This window comes from Oryctolagus cuniculus, chromosome 4 (genome assembly GCF_051225735.1).
Source record: "Oryctolagus cuniculus isolate XC-2025 breed Fujian yellow rabbit chromosome 4, ASM5122573v1, whole genome shotgun sequence".
NCBI classification, from domain to species: Eukaryota; Metazoa; Chordata; class Mammalia; order Lagomorpha; family Leporidae; genus Oryctolagus; species Oryctolagus cuniculus.
Window position 1 is genome coordinate 132265195 of NC_142870.1, and position 26143 is coordinate 132291337.

The 26143-nt window shown below is 42.3% G+C and overlaps 1 protein-coding gene across 8 annotated transcripts in view; it reads left to right on the forward strand.

Moving 5' to 3' along the window:
* The window catches only part of CP (ceruloplasmin), a 74350-nt gene that overhangs the window by 15366 nt on the left and 32841 nt on the right, over window positions 1–26143 (forward strand). For all 8 annotated transcript variants that reach the window (XM_089332184.1, XM_017346829.4, XM_070072678.2 and 5 more), the window contains exons 5-9: window positions 2179–2433; window positions 10666–10837; window positions 17305–17444; window positions 18909–19058; window positions 20174–20388. In XM_089332184.1, the coding sequence (XP_089188310.1) occupies window positions 2179–2433; window positions 10666–10837; window positions 17305–17444; window positions 18909–19058; window positions 20174–20388 (932 nt within the window). The remainder of the gene's footprint in view (window positions 1–2178; window positions 2434–10665; window positions 10838–17304; window positions 17445–18908; window positions 19059–20173; window positions 20389–26143) is intronic.

The window sequence follows — 26143 nt, forward strand, 5'->3', positions numbered from 1 at the left end:
CAACCAGGACAGAATCCCGTGCCCCGACCGGGACTAGAACCCAGTGTGCCGGCACCACAAGGCGGAGGATTAGCCTATTGAGCCGCAGCGCCGGCCCTAATCTTTTTCTTAATTCTCAGACACAAATGCTAGACTTAGTAAGACTACTGAGCCCTCAGAATTTGTATGAGAAATCCAGTACCTTTACACCAACCACACCAGCACATGTAGATGTTTATGTTCATCTTGTGCTAGATAACCTGAACTCAGAAACTGAGACCCCAAAGATAACCGCACTGCCAACACAGAAAAATAAACTACTCAATAAAGTAATTATTTTATTTCTGTTAGCAACTCCTATTTTTATCTGCCTGTCAGGTCCCCTTTCCATACTTTAATCCTGCCTCTGCTATATATTAACAACAGCAACAACAACAACAACAAAATCCATTTAGGAAAAGATATTTCTATTTGGAAAGGTTTGGTTTGGTACTGCTAGCAAATCAATGTCTTTGCTAGAACTAGTTTCTACCCAGGAAATTCTGGGACCATCCAGTTTTTGAATTTTTTAAAATATTTATTTTTATGTATTTGAAATACAGAGTTACAGAAGAGGTAGATAGGCCGGCGCTGTGGCTCAACAGGCTAATCCTCCGCCTTGCGGCGCCAGCACACTGGGTTCTAGTCCCGGTCAGGGCGCCGGATTCTGTCCCGGTTGCCCCTCTTCTAGGCCAGCTCTCTGCTGTGAACAGGGAGTGCAGTGGAGGATGGCCCAGGTGCTTGGGCCCTGCACCCCATGGAAGACCAGGAGAAGCACCTGGCTCCTGCCTTCGGATCAGCGCAATGCGCCGGGCCGCAGCACGCCGGCCGCGGCGGCCATTGGAGGGTGAACCAACGGCAAAGGAAGACCTTTTTCTCTGTCTCTCTCTCTCACTGTCCACTCTGCCTGTAAAAAAAAAAAAAAAAAAAAAAAAAAGAAGAGGTAGATAGATATATATAGAGAGAGGTCTTCCATGTCTTCCATCCACTGGCTCATTCCCCAAATGGCCACCACAGCGGTAACTGGGCCAATCCAAAGCCAGGTCTCCCACACGGGTACAGGGGCCCAAGCACTTGGGCCATCTTCTACTGCTTTCCTAGGCCATAGTAGAGAGCTGGATCGGAAGAAGAGCAGCTGGGACTTGAACTAGAACCCGCGTGGGATGCTGGTGCTTCAGGCTGGAGCTTTAACCTGATGCGCCACAGCGCCGGCCCCCAGTTTTTGGATTTTTGGATCTTGAGACTCTCTTCCCTGGCTCCTGCTGTCCTTCCTCTGAATTTCTTTTTTTCTTCCTTAATTTTTTTTTTTCAATTTTGTCTTCCAATCTGAAAAAAACAAGAATAGGGTCAGCACTGTGGTGCAGGGGCCAGCATCCCATAAGGGTACTGATTTAAATCCCAGCCGCTCCACTTCTGATCCAGCTCCGGCTATGGCCTGGGAAAGCAGCTGAAGATGGCCCAAGTCCTTGGGCTCCTGCACCCATGTGGGAGACCCAGAGGAAGCTCCTGGCTCCTAGCTTCCACCTGGCCCAGCTCCAGTTGTTTCAGCCATTTTGGGAGTGAACCAGCGAATGGAAGATTCTCTCTCTGTCTCTCTTTCTCTCTCTGTAACTCTGCTTTTCAAACTTTCAGATAAATAAATAAATCTTTTAAAAAGAGGAAACAAAACTTGCCCTATCTTCTTACTATAAGAGAAATCTTCACTATAAAATTGGAAGTTTTGATATACAATAAGAAAAATTAAAACACCCATACTACTACTGCCGACATGATTAGTAACCCATTGATTACTAAATAACCTTTAATCTTTTTAAAATTACTTTGTGTTTGTTTTGTGTAAATGTATATATATATGCACACATCTGTACTTGCAAACACATATACAACCAACATTACAATTTATAACAAAGCAAATAGTTTCATCTCTAGTATTGTGTTCATCTGCTACTGTGGTGTTGAAAAGAACCCTCAGGCTGAATTCAGGTCCAAAATGAAAGAGTGCTGTGCTCGATTAGCAATGTCTGACATGGTACAGGAGGACAGAACATTAGGGTGTGTGCCAGGCATTTTCCATCCCAGATTGATAGTGTTTCTGTAGCAGTAACTACCACTATCAGGCACCAATGTCTACTATTCACAAACTCTGCACTTGACTTACAGCTGTGAATGGATACACGTTTGGAAGTCTCCCAGGACTCTCCATGTGTGCAGAAGACAGAGTGAAGTGGTATCTTTTTGGTATGGGTAATGAAGTTGATGTGCACGCAGCTTTCTTTCATGGGCAAGCGTTAACGAACAAGAACTACCGCATCGATACGATCAACCTCTTTCCTGCTACTCTTTTTGATGCTTTCATGGTGGCCCAGAACCCTGGAGAATGGATGCTTAGCTGTCAGAATCTGAACCATCTGAAAGGTAGGGCATCTTTACCTGACGTCAGCTATCAGCTAGAAAAAAGAGGCAGGTTTCAGTTATACTGCTAATGGGGAGATGACTGAGAATGACAGTCGAAAGCTGAATTGCCTTTGTAATGATGTGACATTGGATTGGTGTCTTAGTTTTATTCTATACTGGCACGTATCATAAAGTAATAAAAAGGCCTTAAATACTAGAATATAAAGTATTGAAATCTGAAAATACATACATTTGTAGAAAAGAATTGGCTTAGAGAGTACAATTCCTCCTTGATAGTACTATAAATAGTTTCTCAATCTTGTAAGATATCCAATATTATAAAACCAGACTTGAATATTACACTAAAAAGAGTGGCCTGGTTTTTTTTTTTCATGTGTTTCTTTCAAGTGTAGCCACATATGTTCATTGAGTCTGGCTATTCCTCAGTTTAATTTGATAAATCTCTCCTCTGTCTCTTTAATGCAATGTGATGAAAATATTTAATATTATTGAAAAATTATTAGTTTGTCATGTTTGTCTCTTAAAGAAATTAGGTTTAATCTAGGTCTTTGGGTATGCTAATTTGACCTGCAGACACTACTGCATTGATTACATACAAGGGTAATTCAAAAAGTTCATGAAAAATGGAACTAAAAGGTAAGCTTATATTAGTACAAAAAACTTGGAATCCATGCATAGCTTTTTCATAATATATATTTTCCATGAAATTCTTTTTTTTAAGATTCTTATTTATTTATTTATTTTAAAGAGTTACACAGAGAGAGGAGAGGCAGGGTGGGTGGTCTTCCAAACACTGGCTCACTCCCCAATTGGCCGCAATGGCTGGAGCTGTGCCGATCCGAAGCCAGGAGCCAGGAGCTTCTTCTGGGTCTCCCATGCGGGTGCAGGGGCCCAAGCACTTGGGCCATCTTCTGCTTTCTCAGGCCACAGCAGAAAGCTGGATTGGAAGTGGAGCAGCCACAATGCAAACTGGAGACCATATGGGATGCCGGCGCTTCAGGCCAGGGTGTTAACCCACTGTGCCACACCACCGGCCCCCATGAAATTCTTTTTTTTTTAACTTTGATTTAGTAAATATAATTTTCCAAAGTACAGTTTATGGATTACAATGGCTTTTCCCCACCCATAACTTCCCTCCCACCTGCACTCCTCCCATCTCCCGCTCCCTCTCCCATTCTATTCACATCAAGATTCATTTTCAATTATCTTTATATGCAGAAGATCGATTCAGTATATATTAAGTAAAGATTTCATCAGTTTGCACTCACACAGAACATAAAGTGTAAAATAGTGTTTGAGTACTAGTTATAGCATTACTTCACATTGGACAACACATTAAGGACAGAGATCCCACATGAGAAGTAAGTACACAGTGACTCCTGTTGTTGGCTTAACAATTTGACACTCTTGTTTATGGCATCAGTAATCTCCCTAGGCTCTAGTCATGAGTTGCCAAGGCTATGGAAGCCTCTTGAGTTCGCTGACTTTGATCTTATTTAGACAAGGTCATAGTCAAAGTGGAAGTTCTCTCCTCCCTTAAGAGAAAGGTACCTCCTTCTTTGATGGCCCGTTCTTTCTACTGGGATCTCACGTGCAGAGATCTTTCATTTAGGTTTCTGGGTTTGTTTTGTTTTGTTTTGTTTTGCCAGAGTGTCTTGGCTTTCCATGCCTAAAATACTCTCATGGGCGCTTCAGCCAGATCCGAGGGCTGATTCTGAGGCCAGAGTGCTGTTTAGGACATCTGCCATTCTATGAGTCTGCTGTGTATCCCACTTCCCATGTTGGATCATTCTCTCCCTTTTTTATTCTATCAGTTAGTATTAGCAGACACTAGCCTTGTTTGTGTGATCCCTTTGACTCTTAGACCTATCAGTGTGATCAATTGTGAACTGAAACTGATCACTTGGACTAGTGAGATGGCATTGGTACATGCCACCTTGATGGGATTGAATTGGAATCCCCTGGCACATTTCTAACTAACCATTTGGGGAAAGTCAGCTTGAGCATGTCCCAAATTGTACATCTCTTCCCTCTCTTATTCCCACGCTTATATTTAACAGAGATCACTTTTCAGTTAAATTTCAACACCTAAGAATAAATGTGTGTTAATTACAGAGTTCAACCAATAGTATTAATTAGAACAAAAGAAAAATACTAAAAGGGATAAACTATTAAATTGTACATCAACAGTCAGGACAAGGGCTGATCAAGTCACTGTTAATCCATGAAATTCTTAAAAATGATTTTTAAAAAGTTTTTTTAAGGTAAACAAATTTCATATATACAGATTTAGGAGCATAGTGATACTTCCCACCCTACCTTCCCTCCTCCCCACGCTCTCACTCTCCTTCCTTTCTTATTCTTTCTTTTAATTTGTACAATGATCTATTTTCAGTTTATTTTATACTCATCAGATTAACCCTACACTAAGTAAAGAATTCAACAAATAGTCAGGGCTGCTGCTGTGGTGTAGTGGGTAAAGCTGCTGCCTGCAGCATTGCCATCCCATATGGGATCAGCTCAAGTCCAAGTTGCTCCCTTTCTGATCCAGTTCCCTGCTAATGCATCCGATAAAGCAGTGGAAGATGACCTGGCCCCCTGACCTGGGCCCCTCAACCTAAGTGGGAGACATGGAAGAAACTCCTGGCTTCTGGCTTTGGTCTGGCCCAGCTCCAGCCATTGCTGCCATTTGGGGAGTGAATCAGCAGATGAAACACCTCTCTCTCTCCTCCCCCATCCGGCACCCCATAATTCTGCCTTTCAAGTAAAAAAAAAGAATTCAACAAATAGTAAGAAGAAAAAAACAATATTCTTCAACAGTAGAGACAAGGGCTATAAACAATCATCGAATCTCAAAATGTCAACTTTGCTTATATATAATATATTTTGTACTCTATTAGTTACAACAGATCGGGGAAAATGTATGGTATTTTTTTAAGACTTAAAAGCAAGATTTATTTAAGTCAGAGACCTCCAGCCAGAGTGGCATGGAGGGGGCTCCAAGAGAGGCAAAATCTGAAGGGGTTGGTGGTAGTGGGGTTTTCAAGCACAATTTTGGGGAAGAAAAAAACTTATCAACTTGACATTAAGTTACAAGAAAAGGACAAAACCCATCAAAAGACCTGATCCATAATCTTATTTACCAAGGGGTGGGATAGGTAACTTGTTTTGGTGAGCTCAGAGGGATGGAATCCCCACTCCCTTGCTATTCTTATGGTAAAATTGGAAGTTTCCTTGGGGAAGGTGTCCTGTGGACTTCCATTGCCTTGCTGCCCTGAGGGAGAGCTGGCCTGAATAGAAGACAGGTGGCATCTCTGGAAGGAGGTTTACAGTTCTGCCTGCAGTGTCGCTGTCCCTAATTGGCTGTTCCCTCAACAGTGGTGGTTACTTTGGAAGCTGAGCCAAGTGAAGGGCTTTTTTCAGCTTAAGGCCAACAGGGTCTGTGGCTCTGACCCAGGAGTCCTTCAACCCCTAGGAAGTTCTGTTTCCAGTGACCCAGCTCTTGGCTGGCAGAGCTGCCAGGGCTCTTCAAAAGCTGACTTTTGTGTCCATCCAAGACCCTGGCTTTCCAGATCAAAAACCAATGCCAGTGGACTGGCCTGTTGGGTCTCCTTGGTGGCAGATCACTGTGTAAAGCAGCCATTAATTGACCTGCCACCTGTCTTTACATTGCTTCTGCTGCCTAGCTTCCTCTTCCTCCAGGTTTCTGGTAAAGTAGACCAGAGGAAATCTTTAAGAGATGCAAGTCAAGGGGGTGCTCAGTCCCATTCCTAATCTCTGGTGGCCAAAGCTAGAACTCTATAGTCACATGTTTTGACAGTGGTCTTTCTGTGAGGTAGACAATGCCCATGAGGAAAGCTATGTCCTCGCTTTAACATCAGGCATGATGACCACCTTATCTATAAAATTTGAAGTCATTAGTAAAACTTTCTCTCCCTTCCTTTGGTTTGAAAAGGGAGGTTTTGCATGTTTACTGTGCCCATGGCAAAGTGAATCTAGCTGTGAAATCATAATTTAAGCTCTCATTTTGCCTATGTTATTTAGTCTTCTATGTGGCCAGGCTATTATTACAGAAAAATGTTATCCATCCCTTTTATAAAGTCTAAAGATCAAACTGTACATCACAGTGGAGAGGCCGTCAGAATAGAATCAGTTTCTTATCTTGAAGAGATTAGAGAAATGAGGAAACAAGTCAGGCTTCCCAGATTGCTTACTCTTAGTAACTTAATAGCAAAACTTAGCAGACAATTTTAATTGTTAAATGATAACTTACAAAAACATTTATCAAACGGTGCAATACCTTCTATAAATTTCAGACAAGAGTACATGTCTTTGGAAACATAGTTTATATATCTAACACAAATGTAACTTGTTTGACCAGCAAACCCAAGTACAAACATGTCAATGACTTAAACATTTTTAGTTTCTTCCTACTAACAAATATAAAACATCTGGTACAGGGATTTATTTTAGGTTACGTGAACCAAAAAGGATATCATCAATTAATTTAGCGGTTTAAATTTATGAGCAATATTTTTATCTATGAGCCAATTAAAACAGAACTGTTAATAAGTAAATTTTCCCTTGTAGATATAGAAAATCTACACATGTATACATACAATATAGAACAATAAAGCAGTTTCAATAATAGCTTCTTAAAATCCTTAGCTTTTTTTTAATTATCATCAATTGATTAGAATTACTTCCTGCTCTTAGTAATCTGAATTAACCATACTTTTTCTCAGATGGAACTTGTAGTCCATTACTGACTTTATGTGCTTATAGAACTGTCCTTGAAGTACTAAATAAAATAGAGGTCAGTGAAAAAGAAGTCCTTTGGAATCTAAAAGAGGATACGCTTTAAACATAGAGCCAACAATGTTTTAACTTGATGAGCAGTAAATCTGATTTTTAGTGTTTGGAGAATTCAAAACTATGGATGACAAAAGACTTCAAATAGCCTTGTTTAAAATTATAAACTCATTAACCAACAAGAGGCACTTGCTTTTTCCACAAAGTATTTCTGAAAGCACCTGTAGGATTTTATAAAACATCCCTTTCATGTCTCTGGGCCTTTCTCATTAAGATAACCATCATGTCTGATAACACAACAAGATCATTAGACTTTTGTAACTTTTGGACATTTGTATCAGTAGCATTTTACATCATCATAGCTTAAAATTTAGCACCACTTCACATCTTGACAGTACCTTTAATATAATCCAAATAGCCTTATTAGTTGGTGTCTCTGCAGGATGACACATATATCCTTTGAAATTTCCAGGAGCCCAGCTGGAAATATCAAAGTCCAAAGAATGTGGAACTGTGATTTTTTTGAATGCCTGTCAAAGATACCAAGAAGGCTTAAAATATCTGGTTAAAATAGGATCTCTTAACATCATGATATAATGTAGACCAGATTTGATCATTGTTACAAAATGATTACTCAAATGCTTTAGAATGAATAACTATTAATAAAAAAATAATTGTTTTTAAACAATCAGAACTTAACAGAGACATTAAGAAAACACAATAAGTTACTTCGACAGAACACAAAAGTTCTGTCTCTTTGTCATCCCAAGAATCAGAAATAAAACCTTAAATATAAGAAGCAGCACATGGAATTATCCCATAATTTGGAACAATTTCAACATAGTCAGAACCAGAGATAAGAAAATAACTTACTAGAGCTGGCTAGAAAACACAGAGTAGGAAAGACCTGACAGAGGGGCCCAATAGAGGGGGCTTGAGAAGGAAGTTGGGGATAGCAGAGATATACTGAGACGTCTAAACAAGTTTGAGTCATGTGGGGACTTAATAGGAGTCTAGATCAAAAAACTGCCTGTCTGCAAAAGGGATAATTAAACTTTAACCCAGAGCTAACAAACGAGATAGCTAGGAAATACCCACAAATGAGACCAGGAATTCAAGTTTGTAGGAATTGAGAAGACCTGGTGAGATATGGAAAGCATTTGGAGGAGGAGGAGGAGGAGGAAGAGGAAGAGGAGGAAGAGGAGGAGAGAGAGAGATAGAGATCTTCTTGGGATCTGGGGTAAATGAAAAATTCGTTCAGGCATGGAGCCCAGAGCCCATGGCCTTGCTCCAAACTGCACCTAGTCTCACCAACAAACTAACCTCCGAGGAAGGAAGAATAGGGTGGAGTTTTCAGACGACATCCTAACAGGCTATCAGGGTCTGGTGTCCCGTCAGGGAGCCCTAAAAAAACACTAGAGAGTGGCCCTTGCCTGAATTTCAAAGTTATTCCAAGCCCTTCTCTCAGTCCCACGCGATGGGCCTATTCCTGTAAAAGGAGGCCGAGTCAGACCAGACCAACATTCTAGAGCTGAGATGAGACGTATGAAGAGTGGAGCCTCTGGCTTTACAGCTCGTGAGGACTCCAAAGAGCAGGGGACTCACTCCCTGCTGAAAAGTGCGTTTCCTGGCCCAACACCATTTGGGTTGTTGAGGTCTGGTGTCCGGTCAAGAGACCTTCTGGAAGCCCTGGGGTATGGCCCCAGCCAGCGTCCATCATTCTCAAGGCCTATCCTCCACAATGGCCGCCCAGTTTACATTCTCACCAACAATGGATTAGGGCATCTTTTTCCCCACATGCTTGCAGCATTAGTAAATTTTTTTATTTGTAAATTTTTTATTTCTATATGACAGCCATTCTAACTGGGGTGAGGTGAAACCTCACTGTGGTTTTTTTTGCATTTACCTGATGGCTAGTGACCCTGAACAATTTTTTTTCATGTGTTTGTAGTCCATCAAAGAGACTTTTACAATTTATTTATTTAAGAGACACAAAGAGAAAAACAAAGAGATAGAATTCCCATCCACTGTGTCGCTCCTCAAAAGTCCACAAGGGTTGGTGCTGGGACGGGCTTGGAGCTTGGTCCAGGAGCTTGGAGCCACTTATGTAGCAGACACCCAAGTACTTGTGCCATCATCCACTGTTTTCCAAGATGCACATTAGCAGAAAGCTGGGAGGGGAGGAGCCAGGACCCGACTCCAGCCACTTGATATGGAATGAAGATGAGCCAGTTGCCATCTTAACTTCTAAGCCAAAGGCCCTCCCCTTCATGAACTTTTTGAATGACCCTTGAATGACCTGGACCACAGGCGGCCCCCTCACAGCAGGTGCCAGTCATTTTGTGTGTAAGAACATAATACATGCTCATTGTATTCCTCCTCACCCACCCTATCTACCCCTTAAAATAGCACTGCTCCAGGCCGGCGCCGCGGCTCACTAGGCTAATCCTCCACCTTGCGGCGCCGGCACACCGGGTTCTAGTCCCGGTCGGGGCGCCGGATTCTGTCCTGGTTGCCCCTCTTCCAGGCCAGCTCTCTGCTGTGGCCAGGGAGTACAGTGGAGGATGGCCCAAGTGCTTGGGCCCTGCACCCATGGGGAGACCAGGAGAAGCACCTGGCTCCTGCCATTGGATCAGCGCGATGCGCCGGCCGCAGCGCACCGGCCACGTCGGCCATTGGAGGGTGAACCAACGGCAAAGGAAGACCTTTCTCTCTGTCTCTCTCCCTGTCCACGCTGCCTGTCAAAAAAAAAAAAAAAAAAAAACTGCCCCTTTCTGCTTATCTAGAAATCTGTCCTTTTCTTCTCATCAAAAGTACTACCAAGTGACACACCACAGAAATTGGCACATTTTTTTATTTTAATTTTATTTTTATTTTTTTGACAGGCAGAGTGAACAGTGAGAGAGAGACAGAGAGAAAGGTCTTCCTTTGCCGTTGGTTCACCCTCCAATGGCTGCTGCGGTCAGCGCACCGTGCTGATCCGAAGGCAGGAGCCAGGTGCTTCTCCTGGTCTCCCATGGGGTGCAGGGCCCAAGCACCTGGGCCATCCTCCACTGCCTTCCCGGGCCACAGCAGAGAGCTGGCCTGGAAGAGGGGCAACCGGGACAGAATCCGGTGCCCCGACCGGGACTAGAACCCGGTGTACCAGCGCTGCAGGTGGAGGATTAGCCTATTGAGCCGTGGCGCCAGCCAGAAATTGGCACATTTTAAAACATAGCTTTAACATCTTTTTGCTATGTTGTATGCACATAAAAAGGTATATCTTTTTTAAAACTTGAATTTTTCCTTTAGTAATTCATCGATAGGCATTTACCTTAGTTGATAATGGTGCTTCTGTCTGCTTGTTTCTTCAGTTTCCATGATGAAAACAAGCGATGAACACCGCTGCATTAACCAGTCCCCCCTCCCGTGTTCTTTCAGCCGGGCTGCAGGCCTTCTTCCAGGTGCAGGACTGCCACAAGTCTCCGGCAGAGGATGGCATCCACGGGAAGCAAATCAGGCACTACTACATAGCTGCTGAGGAAACCATCTGGGACTACGCTCCCTCTGGTGTAGACACGTTCACCCACGAAAATCTAACAGCACCTGGAAGGTACTTCACAGAAATGCTGCTGTTTCAAAAATACTCTCCCCTCGCCACCCAAAATGCTGCTTCAGCAGTTCAGCTTCTCACTGGTATCTGAAACTGGGTAAATATACGTTAAATATTTATTGAGGTGTTTGGTACAAGTCTGACTTTGAGAACAATGACTGAATCTGTGAGAAAAGGTGAGTTCAAATGTTATCAAATGTCCAACTCAGTCATAAGAAAATACTGAATACAACTAGAGGGATCAGTTATTTATTTTCCATTTCTGCAAATATAGCAAACAACAGCATCAAGGACATGCACAAGTTATACAACCATCACCACTATCCGTTTCCAGAACCTTGGCATCATCCCCAGTAGAAACTCTGTACCCTTAAACAATAACCTTCAATTCTATTCTCTCATACCCTGAGAGCCTCAATGCTACTTTCTCTTTTTTTTTTTTTTAAGATTTATTTATTAGAAAGGCAGAGTTACAGACAGGCAGAGGCAGGGAGAGAGAGAGAGAGAGTGAGAGAGAGAGAGAGAGAGAGAGAGAGAGAAGTCTTCCATCCGCAGGTCCACTCCCCAAATGGCTGCAATGGCCGGAGTTGGGCCAGTCCAAAGCCAGGAGCCCAGAGCCTTCTCTGGGTCTCCCATGGGAGTGCAGGGGCCCAAGGACTTGGGCTATCTTCTACTGCTTTCCCAGGCCATAGCAGAGAGCTGGATCAGAAGTGGAGTTGCTGGGACTCGAACAGGTGTCCAGATGGTATGCTGGCATTGCAGGCAGTGGCTTTACCTGCTATGCCACAGTGCCGGCCCCATCAATGCTACTTTCTATCTTTATGAGTTTGCAGATTTTCAGCAATTCATCCAAGTGGAATATTTGTCCTTTTATGTGTAATTATTTCACTTAACATGCCTTCAAGGTTTGTCAGTGTTGTAGTGTGTCTCAGAATTTTTAATTCCTCTTTAAAGTAGAATAATTCTCTATTAACTGTATAAGCCACATTTTGTTTACTCACTTGTTGATGAACATTTGGACTGCTTCACCTTTTGGCTAATGCAAATAATGCTGCCATGGATATTGGTGTAAAAATATCTGATCAAGTCCTTTCTTTCAATTCTTTTGGGTTTCCATCAAGCAGTGGAATTGCTGTGTTGCATGGTATGAAAATTCTATTTTTAGCTCTTCAAGGAACTTCTAAATTTCCCGTAGTGGCTGCACCATGTTTACACACCCACCAGCCATGCACAGAGTTCCAATTTCTCCACATCCTCCCTGGAACTGAATGTTTTTTTAATATATAAATTAGCCATCTTAGTGGGTGTGAGGTGATATTTTGTAGTAGTTTTGATTTGCATTGCCTTAATGATTAATGATGTTGAGCATCTTTTCATATGCTTATTAGTCATTTATCATGTATTCATGTCCCTTGCCCTCTTTTGAAAGGGGTTTGGTTTTGTGTTGTTATTGTTGAGTTGTAGGAGTTCTTTGTATGTTCTGGATTTTAATCCCTAATCAAATCTTTGCAAATATTTTCTCCCATTCTGCAGGTTGTCTTTCACCCTCTTGAAAATGTCCCTTGATGCACATAAGCTACTCTTGGCACAGGTCTGCATGATTTCCATGGCCTCCCTGCCGTTCTTCCTGCTCAGTCTTCCTTTATTTCTTTTTTTAATAATATCTTTTTTAATTTTTATATAAGGTATATAAATTCATACATACAGATTTGAGAGTGTAGTGAAAACAGCATCTTTTTCTTTTTTTTTTTTTTTTTTTTTTTTGTGACAGGCAGAGTGGACAGTGAGAGAGAGAGACAGAGAGAGAAAGGTCTTCCTTTTTCCATTGGTTCACCCCCCCAATGGCCTTTGTGGCAGGCGCACCGCGCTGATCCGAAGCCAGGAACCAGGTGCTTCTCCTGGTCTCCCATGGGGTGCAGGGCCCAAGCACTTGGGCCATCCTCCACTGCCTTCCCAGGTCACAGCAGAGAGCTGGACTGGAGGAGGGGCAACCAGGACAGAATCCCGTGCCCCGACCGGGACTAGAACCCAGTGTGCCAGCACCACAAGGCAGAGGATTAGCCTATTGAGCCGGGGCGCCGGCCTGTCTTCCTTTATTTCTGTCCATTTCCCACAAAGCACCCATGGTGACCTTTCAGAAACATCAGTGAGATTAGGCCACTTCTCTGCCCCAATTCTCTGCTCATCCATCACTATCTCAGAGAAACCCTGTTTTCCACTCATCTTAAAAATCCCTACTTGGAAAATTTAAGTATTTACCAACGTGGCTGGCATGTGGTGTGGTGGGTTGGGCCACTGCCTGCAGCACCAGCATCCCATATGGGCACTGGTTCAAGTTCTGGCTGCTCTGCTTCCAATCCAGCTCCCTGCTGATGAGCCTGGGAGGTCAGTGGAAGATGCCCAGGTGCTTGGGTCCCTGCACTGTTGAGGGAGACCTGGGAGAGGCTCATGGTTCCAGGCTTTGACCTGGCCCAGCCCTGGTTGTTGTGGCTATTTGAGAGTGAACCAGCAGATGGAAGACTTCTCTCTATGTTTTTCCCTCTCTTTCTCTCTGTGGCTCTACCTTTCAAGAAGATAAAAATAAATCTTTTTAAAGTCCTGAAACAAATGTTTAAGTCCCAGACTACACAGACAGCCAAATGTGATGACTCATAGAACTACATCTCCAACCCAGAAAGCCCTAGTAAAGTTCAGATTTGCACTTTTGAACTTCTTAATGACAGTCCCACTGGGATGGGACTCCTTCAACTCCTTATGTCTAAACTTGAACGCACTATCTCCTCTGCAAATCTGAGTTCTCTTGCTCAAAACACTATTTGGCCATTCACCCATCCAAGTACCCAAGTGCAAAGCCCAATCACCATTCTTGACTCAGCCTCTTGATACCAGTCATGATTAGGCCCAGGCTGCCTGCTGCTGCATAGTCAGCTCACCAGGGAAGAGTTAATTCGAGGAAACATGCCTATTCAAGAAGCTAGCATTCTTGGCATAAGAGCAGATCCTTTCATTCCAAAAGTGCTGTCTCCCAATTTGCAAGTTATCACAAGAACGTTTAAAAGGGGGAAAGGGGAGGTAGAGGAAGAATCAAGAGCAAAGGGAACAGAGAGTAGTGCCAGCTGCACACTGGCCCCTAGCCAAGCCTTAAGAGGCTTGTTGGAGTCACAGTGGTTACTCTCATCCCATGCTTACATAAATCTCTTGTTGTACTGACTGGGGTAGGCCAGATTCCTCTGTGGGTTCATCCAGCCTTCTCAAGGCCAATTTCTGGAATGCGCAAGCAAGCATTATTTTTTTTTTTATTTAATGAGCATAAATTTCCAAAGTACAGCTTATGGATTACAATAGCTTCCTCCCCCCTGTAACTTCCCTGCCACCCACAACGCTCCCCTCTCCCACTCCCTCTCCCCTTCCCTTCACATCAAGATTAATTTTCAATTATCTTTATATACAGAAGATCAATTTAGCGTATATTAAGTAAAGATTTCCACATTTTGCTCCCACACAGAAACACAAAGTATAAAATACTATTTGAGTACTAGTTATAGCATTAATTAAACACCTAAGAGTAATTGTGTATTAATTACAGAGTTCATCCAATAGTTTTAAGTAGAATATAAAATGCAACTTTTGTATTGTTGTGGCTTCCCCCCCTCCCGAACTTCCCTCCTTTCCGTGGCCCTCCCCTCTCCCACTCCCTCTCCCATCCCGCCCTTCATCACGTTTCATTTTCAATTACCTTCATATACTGAAGATCAACTTAGTATATACTGAGAAGGGATTTCAACAGGCTGCACTCACACAACCACACAAGGTATAGGGTATTGTTCGACTAGTAGTGTTGTTTTTGAGTTTCATAGTTAAACACTTTAAGGACAGAGATCCTACGTGGGCAGCATGAACCCAGTGATTCCCGTTGTTGATTTAACAATTGGCACTCTTATTTATGATGTCAGCAATCACCCGAGACTCTTGCTATGAGCTGTCTAGGCTATGGAAGCCCCTTGAGTTCACCAACTCTGAATTTGTTTAGTCAAGGCCGTATCACAGTGGAGGCTCCTTCCTCCCTTCAGAGAAAGGTGCCTCTCTCCTTGATGGCCTGATCCTTCTGCTGGGGTCTTGTTCACCAGGATCTTTCATTTAGATTGTTTTTTGCCACTGTGTCATGGCTTTCCATGCCTGTGAGACTCTCATGGACCTTTTAGTCGGATCCGAATGTCCCAAGGGTTGATTCTGAGGCAGGAGTGCTGTTTTGGGCATTTGCCATTCTATGAGTCTGCTGTGTGTCCTGCTTCCCCCGCAGGATCATTCTCTCCCTTTTGATTCTATCCTTCATTATTTGCTTACACTGGTCTTATTTGTGTAATCTCTTCGACACTTACCCTATCTTTTGGATCGGTTGTGTATTTATACTTATCACTTCACCAAGTGTGCTGGCATTGGTACCTGCCTCCTTGGTAAGGTTGAGTTGAAATCCCCTGGCACATTTCTAGTTCCACCATTGGAGGTAGGTCTGAGTGAGTATGTGCCGTCCTATATATCTCCTCCCTCTCTTATTCCCACTCCTATGTTTCACAGAGATCAATTTTCTGTTAATTTTTAAACGTCAAGCAAGCACTATTTATCTGTCAAATGGAACAGACTCTCCAGTCACAAGATCAGCAGTTAGCTTTGGTTAATCAGAACATGGAAAAGGGAAGGAAGATGTGTTCATTATGGATACTCCTCCTCCTCCTCCTGTCCTCATCAAGTCCTGACTCCTGACATCCTAAACATCCCTGCACACTGCCTCGCCCTCTGCATTCTCCTGGCGCTACCTCTGGAGCCATCATGGTCTTTCACTGGGATTATAAAAACAAGCCCTTGACTGATCTTCCTCCTGCAGTTTTGCCTTTCTCAGCATGTTGTCCAAGCAGCCACTGGAGAGATTCTCCTAAAACACTAATCTTAAATACTCCCATCTTTCAAAGGCTTACATCTTTCAGTACTACCCTAAAATGGAGCGCTGAAGCCTGAACAAGGCCTCCCTCCACTTCCCCCATCTCTCTTCCCTCTCCTTCCCCCATTCCTCTCTCCTCTGTCCTACCCAACATGCTAAGCCTCCGCTGTGCCTCCCTGCCATGCTCACTCCTCTGGAATCTTTCTCCTGTAACCCCCTGGCCCATTCTCCTATCACCCTCACCTGATGTCACTAACTCTTCTCCTCTAGATAGGATTCAAGATCACTTCCTCTTGGCCACTTCCCACCACCCCCAGGAAAATACTCCCAACAGCCTGTGCTTCTTTCATTTTAGACCACGGCTGGGATCAGTCTGTCTTCTCTGATAGAAGTGAAGCCCACGTGGACAGGGATGAGAGCTGGCTTATGATTGTGTCATCAACACAGAGCAGGGCTCCTGGCCACGACAGGGGTTCCACACATTTGTCAAGTGAAATCAGACATGAATGTGATGGCTTTGTACAAATCAAATACTTTTCTGAAATTTAACTTCTTTATTTATAAAATGGGGAGAATAATACCAACTTTATTGCCTCATCCTGGGAGTTTCAACTTACAAAGGAAAGTCCCTGAGCACCTGGCTGGTGCTAAAACATAATAAACAGTAGCTACTATTAAACACCCTATTACAGAACACTTTCTTAAACTTTGGGGGTCGTGGAACCTCTTCTATGGTCCTGTACTCTTTAACCCTCTACAAGTCTGAGTGGCCTAGAATTGTCTGCTTCTGTGTGAGAAACTGGCATTGTCACCGGAGAAAAGACCATGGAAGCAAGAAAAGAATGCAGGCATGAGACAGAGAGTAAAGTGATAAGGCTTTACTGGGGACAGGGCATCTGTCAGAAGGAAGGCACAGAGAGAGAGAGTGCCCAGTCGCTCAGACTGGGGCGAGAGCGAGGTTGAATGGAGAGAATACACCTGGGCAGGCTCAGCAGAGAGGCAGAGGGCTGAGCACACAGTCTGTTTGCACTCCCTAGGTTTGTAGGGGAGTCTGTTTACCCACCTCCCCTTTTCCTCCAGGACAAAGGATGGGGAGTCCTAGCAGAAGGGTTTGTTGAGTGAAAATTAGCAAATTCCTCCCCAGATTTGCTGGCACTCTTAGGGCGTCTGTGAAGGTTTTATTGCCCCATGTTATCAGGTCAGGTAGCCCATCTGGTTCTGAGGAAAGAATTCTCCTGGGAGCTTTCTTTGGGGGAAGGGCTGGTACCAGCTGGAAGGTACCAGGATCTGGGCAGGACTTCGAAGTGCAAAATGCTGGGCTTCTGGAGCTTCCCCAGTAGGTGCTGGTCTTCAGGCCTGTCTCACACACTCATAGGCTCAATTTCTGACTTCCTACCTAAAAGTATGGATTGCCATTAACCAAGGAAAAGATTCACTCCTAAGCACCGGCCAGCATTTTCTGCCTTCATTAGTGCTCCATGTGAACACCTGCTTTGTGTCTGCATCAAACCCATCCGTTGTCTTTTGGCAGTGCCTCAGAGGTGTTTTTCGAACAAGGACCTACAAGAATTGGAGGCTCTTATAAAAAGCTAGTTTATCGCGAGTACACAGATGCCTCCTTCACTGACCGAAAGGAGCGAGGCCCTGAAGAGGAACACCTTGGCCTGCTGGGTGAGTCTGAGCAGGACACAGGAGCGCGTCGTCGTTACACTCTCCCCCAGGAGCCACCAACCTCAGAAAGAACAGAAAAGCCAGGCCCTGCAGCGTGATTTCTACACGCAAGCTAGACGCAGGGAGCAGGGAACATCAATCAAACGCTGCAAATGACTTTCCCAGATGTAGATTCCCAATGCTGAATCTTAATCATTAAAAGCCATGCTGACTTCAAATGATTATTTTTGTTGTTGCTGTTCAAAGAGATAAAAGGAACTTGTGTGCTATGTGACTTGGTTTAAATATGTAACCAGGCCGTTAACTTCTGCTCCCAGCTGAAAGTACATTGCCTCAGAAAGAAAAGGCAGGCTACAGATGAGGAAGGCTGGATCTGTCCCAGGGCCCTGTGAGGGCGGGCCTGGGGCACAGCCCAGAGGCAGGCTCTCCCCCAATGCTCAGGCTGAACAGCAGAGCTGGGGAGCCCCGTCTGGATTCAGCAGAGGTCTGGATCCAGACGGTCCTTACTGCTCACCTACCATCTGTGTGACAGCTGACACTCAACTGCCTGTGGCTGTTCCCCTTCTGTACAATGGGAAGAATAATGGTTTTTGTCTCATCAAACTAGACAAGGATTAGATTTGTTAATACACATGAACACTCAGAACAGATAGGAAGCTCTCAGTAAGTGAACTATGTAAGTACTGCATATTTATGTTTTTATTCAATAATTGGTAATAACATTGATTGTGTGGTGGGAAATCTGAAAGTGTTACCCTTCACTTCCAAGACAATTGAACTTGCCTGCTTTAGGTGGTACAACTTTGTAGCACCCTCTGACCTGAGGATAAAGGCACACATCTAGAAGACTAGGGTGAGGAGAGTGTAGACTTGCTGAAAAGCTTTTTGTAGCTGTCTATAGTTTATTAACTGTCTTAGACAAAAATGACAACCAACTTCATTAATTTGAAGTTGGGTCAAAAAGTTCTTACTTCTTTCCAACCTTACCACGTCAGATTAAATATGGATTTATTATTTTTTGAAGATTTATTTTATTTATTTGGAGGTCAGAGTTACATGCAGAGAGAGGTCTTCCATTTGCTAGCTCACTCCCCAAATGGCCGCAATGGCTGGGGCTAGGCCAGGCTGAAGCCAGGAGCCAGGAGTTTCTTTCAGGTCTCCCACATGGGTGCAGGGCCCAGGCACTTGAGCCGTCTTCTGCTGCTTTCTCAGGTGCATTAGCACGGAGCTGGATTGGAAGTTATGCCCATATGGAATGCCAGTGCCACAGACAACAGCTTTAGCCATCATGTCACAATGCCAGCCTCAATAACAGACTTAGTAAAAATCAGACTTTCCACCTGCCACAAATAAGCATGTTTCTCCCAGTGGTGCTTGCCAGAGGGCACAAACAGAGAAAATAACTGTTTTGTATACTCCGTGTGTTATACAGCAAGGAAGGATAATATTTCTCTTTGTCCCTAGGTCCTGTCATTTGGGCAGAGGTGGGAGACACCATCAAGGTCACCTTCAAAAACAAAGGACCGTTTCCCCTCAGTATTGAGCCAACTGGGGTGAGGTTCAGTAAGGACAATGAGGGCACATTCTATGCCTCACATTCCAGCTCGAGTGGGGGTGAGTACAGCCCTCTGTAGCCGGCCATAGTGTTGACTAACCCACTGTTAGTGTCCTGCAAAAGCTGAAGGGAGCAACTGCTCACGTATTGTCTTCATGCCAAAAAGCAAACAGACCTTTGCTCCTACCATTTTCAATTGGTTTGTGGGATTTTGTCCTGCCCTAATTTGATGAGTATTGATAATGCTGATAGTAATTTAGTTGGGTTATAACAAGTCGGAATTTCTGAAAGACTATTTGGGTGATTTTCAATTTTAAAAATGTGATTGTAGAGGTTAGAGGCTTAAGAATATTTGAAAAACATAAAAAGTTACAGCCAAAAACATCAATTACCAATAGTTCTATGAACAACCATGACCACTATTATATTTTGATGTAATTCTTCAACTTTCATTTGTGCACATAAATATATATTTTAAATATGGTACAGATCATGAATTAAATATACAAGTGGCCTTCACATCACCATTTAATTCCATTTTCCAAGAACTTTTTGAAATACCTTTGTATATTTATACTTGTATACACAGAGTTTGTTCTCCTAGTTAGCACTGTAGGCATTTACAAATATAACTTTAATGTAACAAAACATTCTATTATGTGAAGGGGTTTGAGTATATTTATATATGAAGGCTGACCAGTGAAGCCTCTGTGTTACCACATCCAGTCTGACTATGGGAGGTAATTCAGTCCTTCTGGCCTCAGTGTCCTCAAGTGTAAATCTGAGCTATATGAGCAGGATCATTTGCAAAGTTCCTGTCAGTTCTATGGTTATTGTCAAGTTCAGTTTTGTTCAGCACAACCTGCGTGGCCTACTCCCTTGCCAGGCACTGCTGCAGGTGATGCAGAGAGAGAAAAGCAAAGCAAAATTCTGTTTGGGAGAGAAACACACACAATAAAGATGAAAAGTTCTAGGGATGTTTTAGGGGTGTTTGGGTACAAAGAGGGGCACCTGGGGCTATCACCCTTGTTACCTGACACAGGAGCACCCATGGATTCCATTCTAACTCATGCAGAGGTGGGTTTTCAGCCTACATTCAACCCTATCGACGTTGTGGTTAGAATGGCCACGTTAGAAAGCACACTTAACCTTAAGCAGTGCGACCTTCTCACAGGTGGGCCTCGTCCTTCAGCCTCCCATGTGGCTCCCAAAGAAACCTTCACCTATGAATGGACTGTTCCCAAGGAAGTGGGACCTACTTATGCCGACCCAGTGTGTCTGTCTAAGATGTATTATTCTGCTGTGGACCCCACCAAGGATATATTCACTGGGCTTATTGGGCCAATGAAAATATGCAAGAAAGGAAGTTTACATGCAAATGGAAAACAGGTGAGACTAATCATGGAAAATGAAAGTGAATTGCCTGTGTCTTTGAATTATAATTGTCATAGGAAGTTTCTGAGTTTTGAGGCAGTGAAGATTCTATGCATAATACTTTTTATAAATTTTTCAGGTTTATAAAATCTGTACTGTGTCAAGATCTTCTGGCTAACATAATTGTTCCAAGACGAGCTGGAAACAAAATTTTTCCATGAGATTCAAGATCTTTTATAATAAAATTAAACTCTAACACACACATTTTATTTATTTATTTATTTATTTATTTATTTATTTATTTATTTTTAAAAGATTTTTATTTATAGGCCAGCACCGCGGCTCACTTGGCTAATCCTCTGCCTGCGGCACCGGCACTCTGGGTTCTAGTCCCGGTTGGGGCGCCGGTTCTGTCCCGTTTGCTCCTCTTCCAGTCTAGCCCTCTGCTGTGGCCCGGGAGTGCAGTGGAGGATGGCCCAAGTGCTTGGGCCCTGCACCCCATGGGAGACCAGGAGGAGGCATCTGGCTCCTGGCTTTGGATTTGCGCAGCGTGCTAGCCGCAGTGCACTGGCCGTAGCGGTCACTTGGGGGGTGAACCAGTGGAAAAAGGAAGACCTTTCTCTCTCTCTCTCTCTCACTGTCTAACTCTGCCTGTCAAAAAAAAAAAAAAAAGATTTTTATTTTTTATTTGACAGAGTTACAGACAGTGAAAGAGAGAGAGAGAGAGAGAGAGAGAGAGAGAGGGAGAGAGAGAGAGAGAAAGGTCTTCCTTCTGTTGGTTCACTCCCCAAATGGCCACAATGGCCGGAGCTATGCCAATCCGAAGCCAAGAGCCAGGTGCCTCCTCCTGGTCTCCCATGCGGGTGCAGGGCCCAAGCACTTGAGTCATCCTCCACTGCCTTCCCAGGCCACAGCAGAGAGCTGGACTGGAAGAAGAGCAACAGGGACTAGAACCTGGCGCCCATATGAAATGCCGGCACCACAGGTGGAGGATTAACCTAGTGTGCCACGGCGCCAGGCCCTAACACACACATTTTAAAAACCACTCATTAATGATATTGATTCAATTAACACTGAGGGAAATATTGCCTAAAATATCTTTTAGAAATGAGGAAAATAACTCTTTTACTATATAAACGGGAACACCTCTCCCAATCATTGTTTTTAGTTCTAAAATAAATACCTTAGTATATACCTTCAAATATGGATTCCTTTAAAATGTCCAAAATGTAATTATTATATCCAAGAATAATTACATATCATAACAACTCCTTAATATCATCAAATATTTAATGCTTACATTTCCCCAATTGTATTATAATTGTTTTACATTTTTGTTTCAATCGATATTCAAATAATTGCACACATTACAATCCACTGATGTTTCTTGAGATTATTTTCTTGCACTGTTTCTATTGTAAGTGTCATCAATCCTGTGGCAATTTCCCATGTCTGGATCTCCTTATTGATAATGATCCTGCGCTATCATTTAACATATTTCTTTCTCTCCCCTTCCATTCCTCATAAAGCAATGGCTAGGTCTAAAGGTTTAATATGACTCATTAGGTATTTTTTTTTCTTGCAAGATTACTTCAATGTGATCCTGGGGTTCTTCTATCAGGGAATACATAATGTATGATTGTCTCACCACTAGGGATCTTATCAGCTGCTGATGACCACTGCCTACACCTTTGCACTAATCAGAGGTGACCGGATGCTAGTGTTCTAACCCAATCATTCTTTCTTAATTGGCTGAAGCAGAAGCTTCACTTAATGGGTCATTTGGCTACTCCGAGGTACTTATTATATAGAAAGGCAATGACAGATACTTGATCCTGTTTCCTGTGCTTACAAGTCTTCAGGTTAGTAGTGCTTTTCCAGTATACTTCAAAACTTCTGAATAGTTTCTGATCATTTGAAGCAGCATTGTGAATTCATGGATTTAGGTATTACTTGGTGTGTTTCAATTCAGTACCACCATCCTTGATGGTCAAAGAATGCTTTGACACTGGGGGGCTTATTGCCTTCATTTTTATGTGACCTTCTTTGCTTTCTAACATAAGGTATTTCAAGCTCATCTTGAACATTTCTCTCTCTCTCTCTCTCTCTCTCTCTCACACACACACACACACACACACACACACACATTGAGACTCAGAGATAGACAGAGCTCCCATCTACTGGTCTACTCCCTATAAGCCCAGAAGCCAGAAACTCATTCCAGATCTCCCACATGCATGGCAGGTAACCAACTACTTCAGCAGTTCCTTGCTGCCTCCTAGTGTCTGCATGAACAGGAAGCTGGAATCAGGAGCAGAGCTGGGTATGAACTCAGGCACTGATACTGCATGCAGGCATCTTAACCATTAGGCCAGACCCTTGCACCCCAATGTCTCCTACTATGAACACTGCTGTATTTAACATGTTTTTTCTTTTATTTTTTCATTTTTGACAGGCAGAGTGGACAGTGAGAGAGAGACAGAGAGAAAGGTCTTCCTTTGCTGTTGGTTCACCCTCAATGGCCAAGGCAGGAGCCAGGTGCTTCTCCTGGTCTCCCATGGGGTACAGGGCCCAAGCACTTGGGCCATCCTCCACTGCACTCCCTGGCCACAGCAGAGAGCTGGCCTGGAAGAGGGGCAGCCGGGACAGAATCCGGCACCCCGACTGGGACTAGAACCCAGTGTGCCGGCGCCGCAAGGCGGAGGATTAGCCTAGTGAGCCGCGGCACCGGCCAACATGTTGTTTTTTGTTTTAGCTAAACCTTAGAACATGTCTATGTTTTTTTCATTGGAACAAATCCTGGAAGTTGACTTTCTAGGTCACAGATGAGACACAACTTTAAATGTTAACTGCTTTCCATAAAGTAGCATTTTTCAAACCGCAGATCATAAGTCATTTAGTGGGTTACCACTAGTGACTAGAATTTTTAATAGTATCCACCTTTAAAATATCAGAGTATACCACAAGTAATAAAGACAAGCATAGTTAAGAGTTTAATGAAATTTCTTATTTGATTAGTGAGTGTGTGTTTGTGTTTAGGCTCACAATGTGAAATGTATCTTAGGTGGCTGTAATTGAAAACTTTGAAGTCACTCTCCTAAAGTCCATGAGAGTGGCTGTTCGCCACTCTCTTACCAAGACTGAGTATACTTTTAATTATTACAAACTTCACAGGTGAAATTCAGTACTTCATTCTCATTTAAATTTGTAATTTGATTACTGTATTAGGTTTATTGACATTTGTACTTCTTTTGTCAATTTCCTGATGGCAGTCTTCTATTTTTAGTTGTTTATGTCTTCATACAATACTTGTAATTAAGCCATATAATGTGTATATATGTGTATATGTACATATTATCTTTTTCATGTACAATGCAGATTTTCTTTTTCTGTTCATGTTTTGTGCTTTCTAATTTTTTCATAATTGGTTAGGATTGGTGTTTTGTATTTTTTATTTTGTTTGTTGGTCTGTGATGATGTAGCTGTTTTCAACTTTACACAGCCAAATTACCAATACCTTTCTTGATGAATTTTTGCCTTTTGTATCATGCTTAGAAAGTTATTTCCCATTCTATAAGTCTATAAATATTAAGTTATATTTTAATTCCCTAAAAGTGGTACTTGTAACTAGTTGCGTTTGTTGAGTAGAACTCTAAATTTTTGTTATTTATTTATTTGAAAGGCAGAATGATAGAGAGGAGAGGAGAGAGAGAAAAGAGAGGGAAGAGAGAGAGCAAGAAAGATTTTTCCATCCACTGGTTCACTCCCAAATGCCTTTAACAGCCAAACGAAAAGCAGGAGCCAGGAACTTCACCTGGTTTCCCACATGGGTGGCAGAAATGCAAGTGCTTGAGCCATCATCTGATGCCTTCTAGGAGCATTAGCAGGAAGCTGGATCAGAAGCAGAGTCAGGACTCTCTCCCAGGCATGCAAAATGGGATGTGGTCATCCCAAACAGTGGCTTAACCAATTTTTTTTAAACAGCTATATGAACAAATCTGTTTTTTATCTATTGGCTTAAAGTGTCACCTTAATCATATCCTATATTCTACATATATCTGGATCATTCTTCTAGGTTTGCTAGGTTTACGTGATCTCTATGTCCCAATACCAGTGACATATTGTACTGTTGCAGCTTAGTGTTCAACAAATGATAGAGTATGTTCCTCCTTGACTTCAAAGGGAAGGTTTTTTCTTCTCTTTTAGATTGTTCTTAATTACCCTCACACATGCATTCTTCAGACTGACTTTAAAATAATTTTGTCAAGCCCAAAGCTGTCATGATGTGGTTTTTTTGGAATTTAAGTGTCTCACTTTAGTTGGAGAAAATGCATCTAACTGCATTTAGCCTTTTACTTAGGACCATTTATTTCAAGTTGTCTTTTTGATTATTCAGTAAGTTTTTCTAGTTTTTTTTCATATCAGTGCTGAATATTGGTTTCTAAATTGACTTGTCATAGAAACAAGCTATGATTTGCTTAACATTCATTTTGTAACTGGACATTTAAAATTGGCATTTTTAAATTCAAATAATTGCCTGCTGATTCATATAGGTTCTATAATATCTACAGATAATGCTAATTATCTTCTCTTTGCCAGTATTTCATCTTGTGCTACTTTATTGCCTTATTGTAATGGGCAGAACATTTAAAAATATGTGGTAACAACTGCTGGCTTGATTTTGTGTCAGATCTTAATGAGAACATCTCTATTATTTTACCACTAAGAATAAGATGACTACTCCTCGTTCTTTATGCTATTTCTAGATTACTATGAATGTTCTTCTATTTAAAAAACAAATCACTTGAGCCACTCCATTAGCATCCTGTACTAGGCACAGAACTCATTGGTAAATAGGACTAGTCAGTTTCCTGGTCTAACAGGGTTTATTTGCTAGTGCTTTGGGTGGCAGTAAAGGGAGGAAATAAGCAAGCATTAAAATTAAAAAAAAAAAAAAAACTTCAGAAAGTTCCAAGAGCTTTAAAACACAAAGTACAATAATAAAATCGTGAACAGAAATCCTAATTTCAGATAAGGTAGAAATAATAGTTAAGGTGATAGCTAAATTTCAAAGAGGCAGCCTTACAAAGATCTGGGGAAAAAGCAAAGCTAGTGTCAGATTGGGACATTTCATAAAAATTTCTTTTTAGCTTTCCTTAAAATTGTTACATAGTTTTGCTCATTGGATCTATAAACTTGACCAACATTAACAATTTCCTAATGTTAAACTATTCTCGTACTTCTGGGAAAAAAAAACATTACTGAGTATGATGTTTTTATTTAGACTTTCTCAACTAACCTTATAAATGAGAAACTGCTTTTTCTGATATTTACATCATTAATATATTAAAATAGTTACACTATCTTCATTAAGTAAATTGAGAAGATTTCCATTTAAAAGTATTGTGATAAAGTTTAAATAGTAGGAAATAATCTGATTATAGATTTAAAAGAAATGGCCTGTGAAATTATGTTTGACTTTGTAGGAGTGTTTGGCTTAGCAGTTAAGGTGCTGGTTACGATGTCTGCTTCCCATATTAGAGTGCCTGGATTTGAATTCCAGCTCTGGCTCCTGATTCCAGGTTCCTGTTAATGTAGACTCTGGGAGGCAACAGGGATGACTCAAGTAATTGGGTTCCTGCAACCCATGTTGGGGACATGAATTGAGTTTCTGGTTCACAGTTTTGGCCTTGGTCTAGCCTTGGCCATGGCAGGCATTTTGGGAGTGAACCAACAGATGGGAGCTCTATATATCTGTCTCCATCTCTCT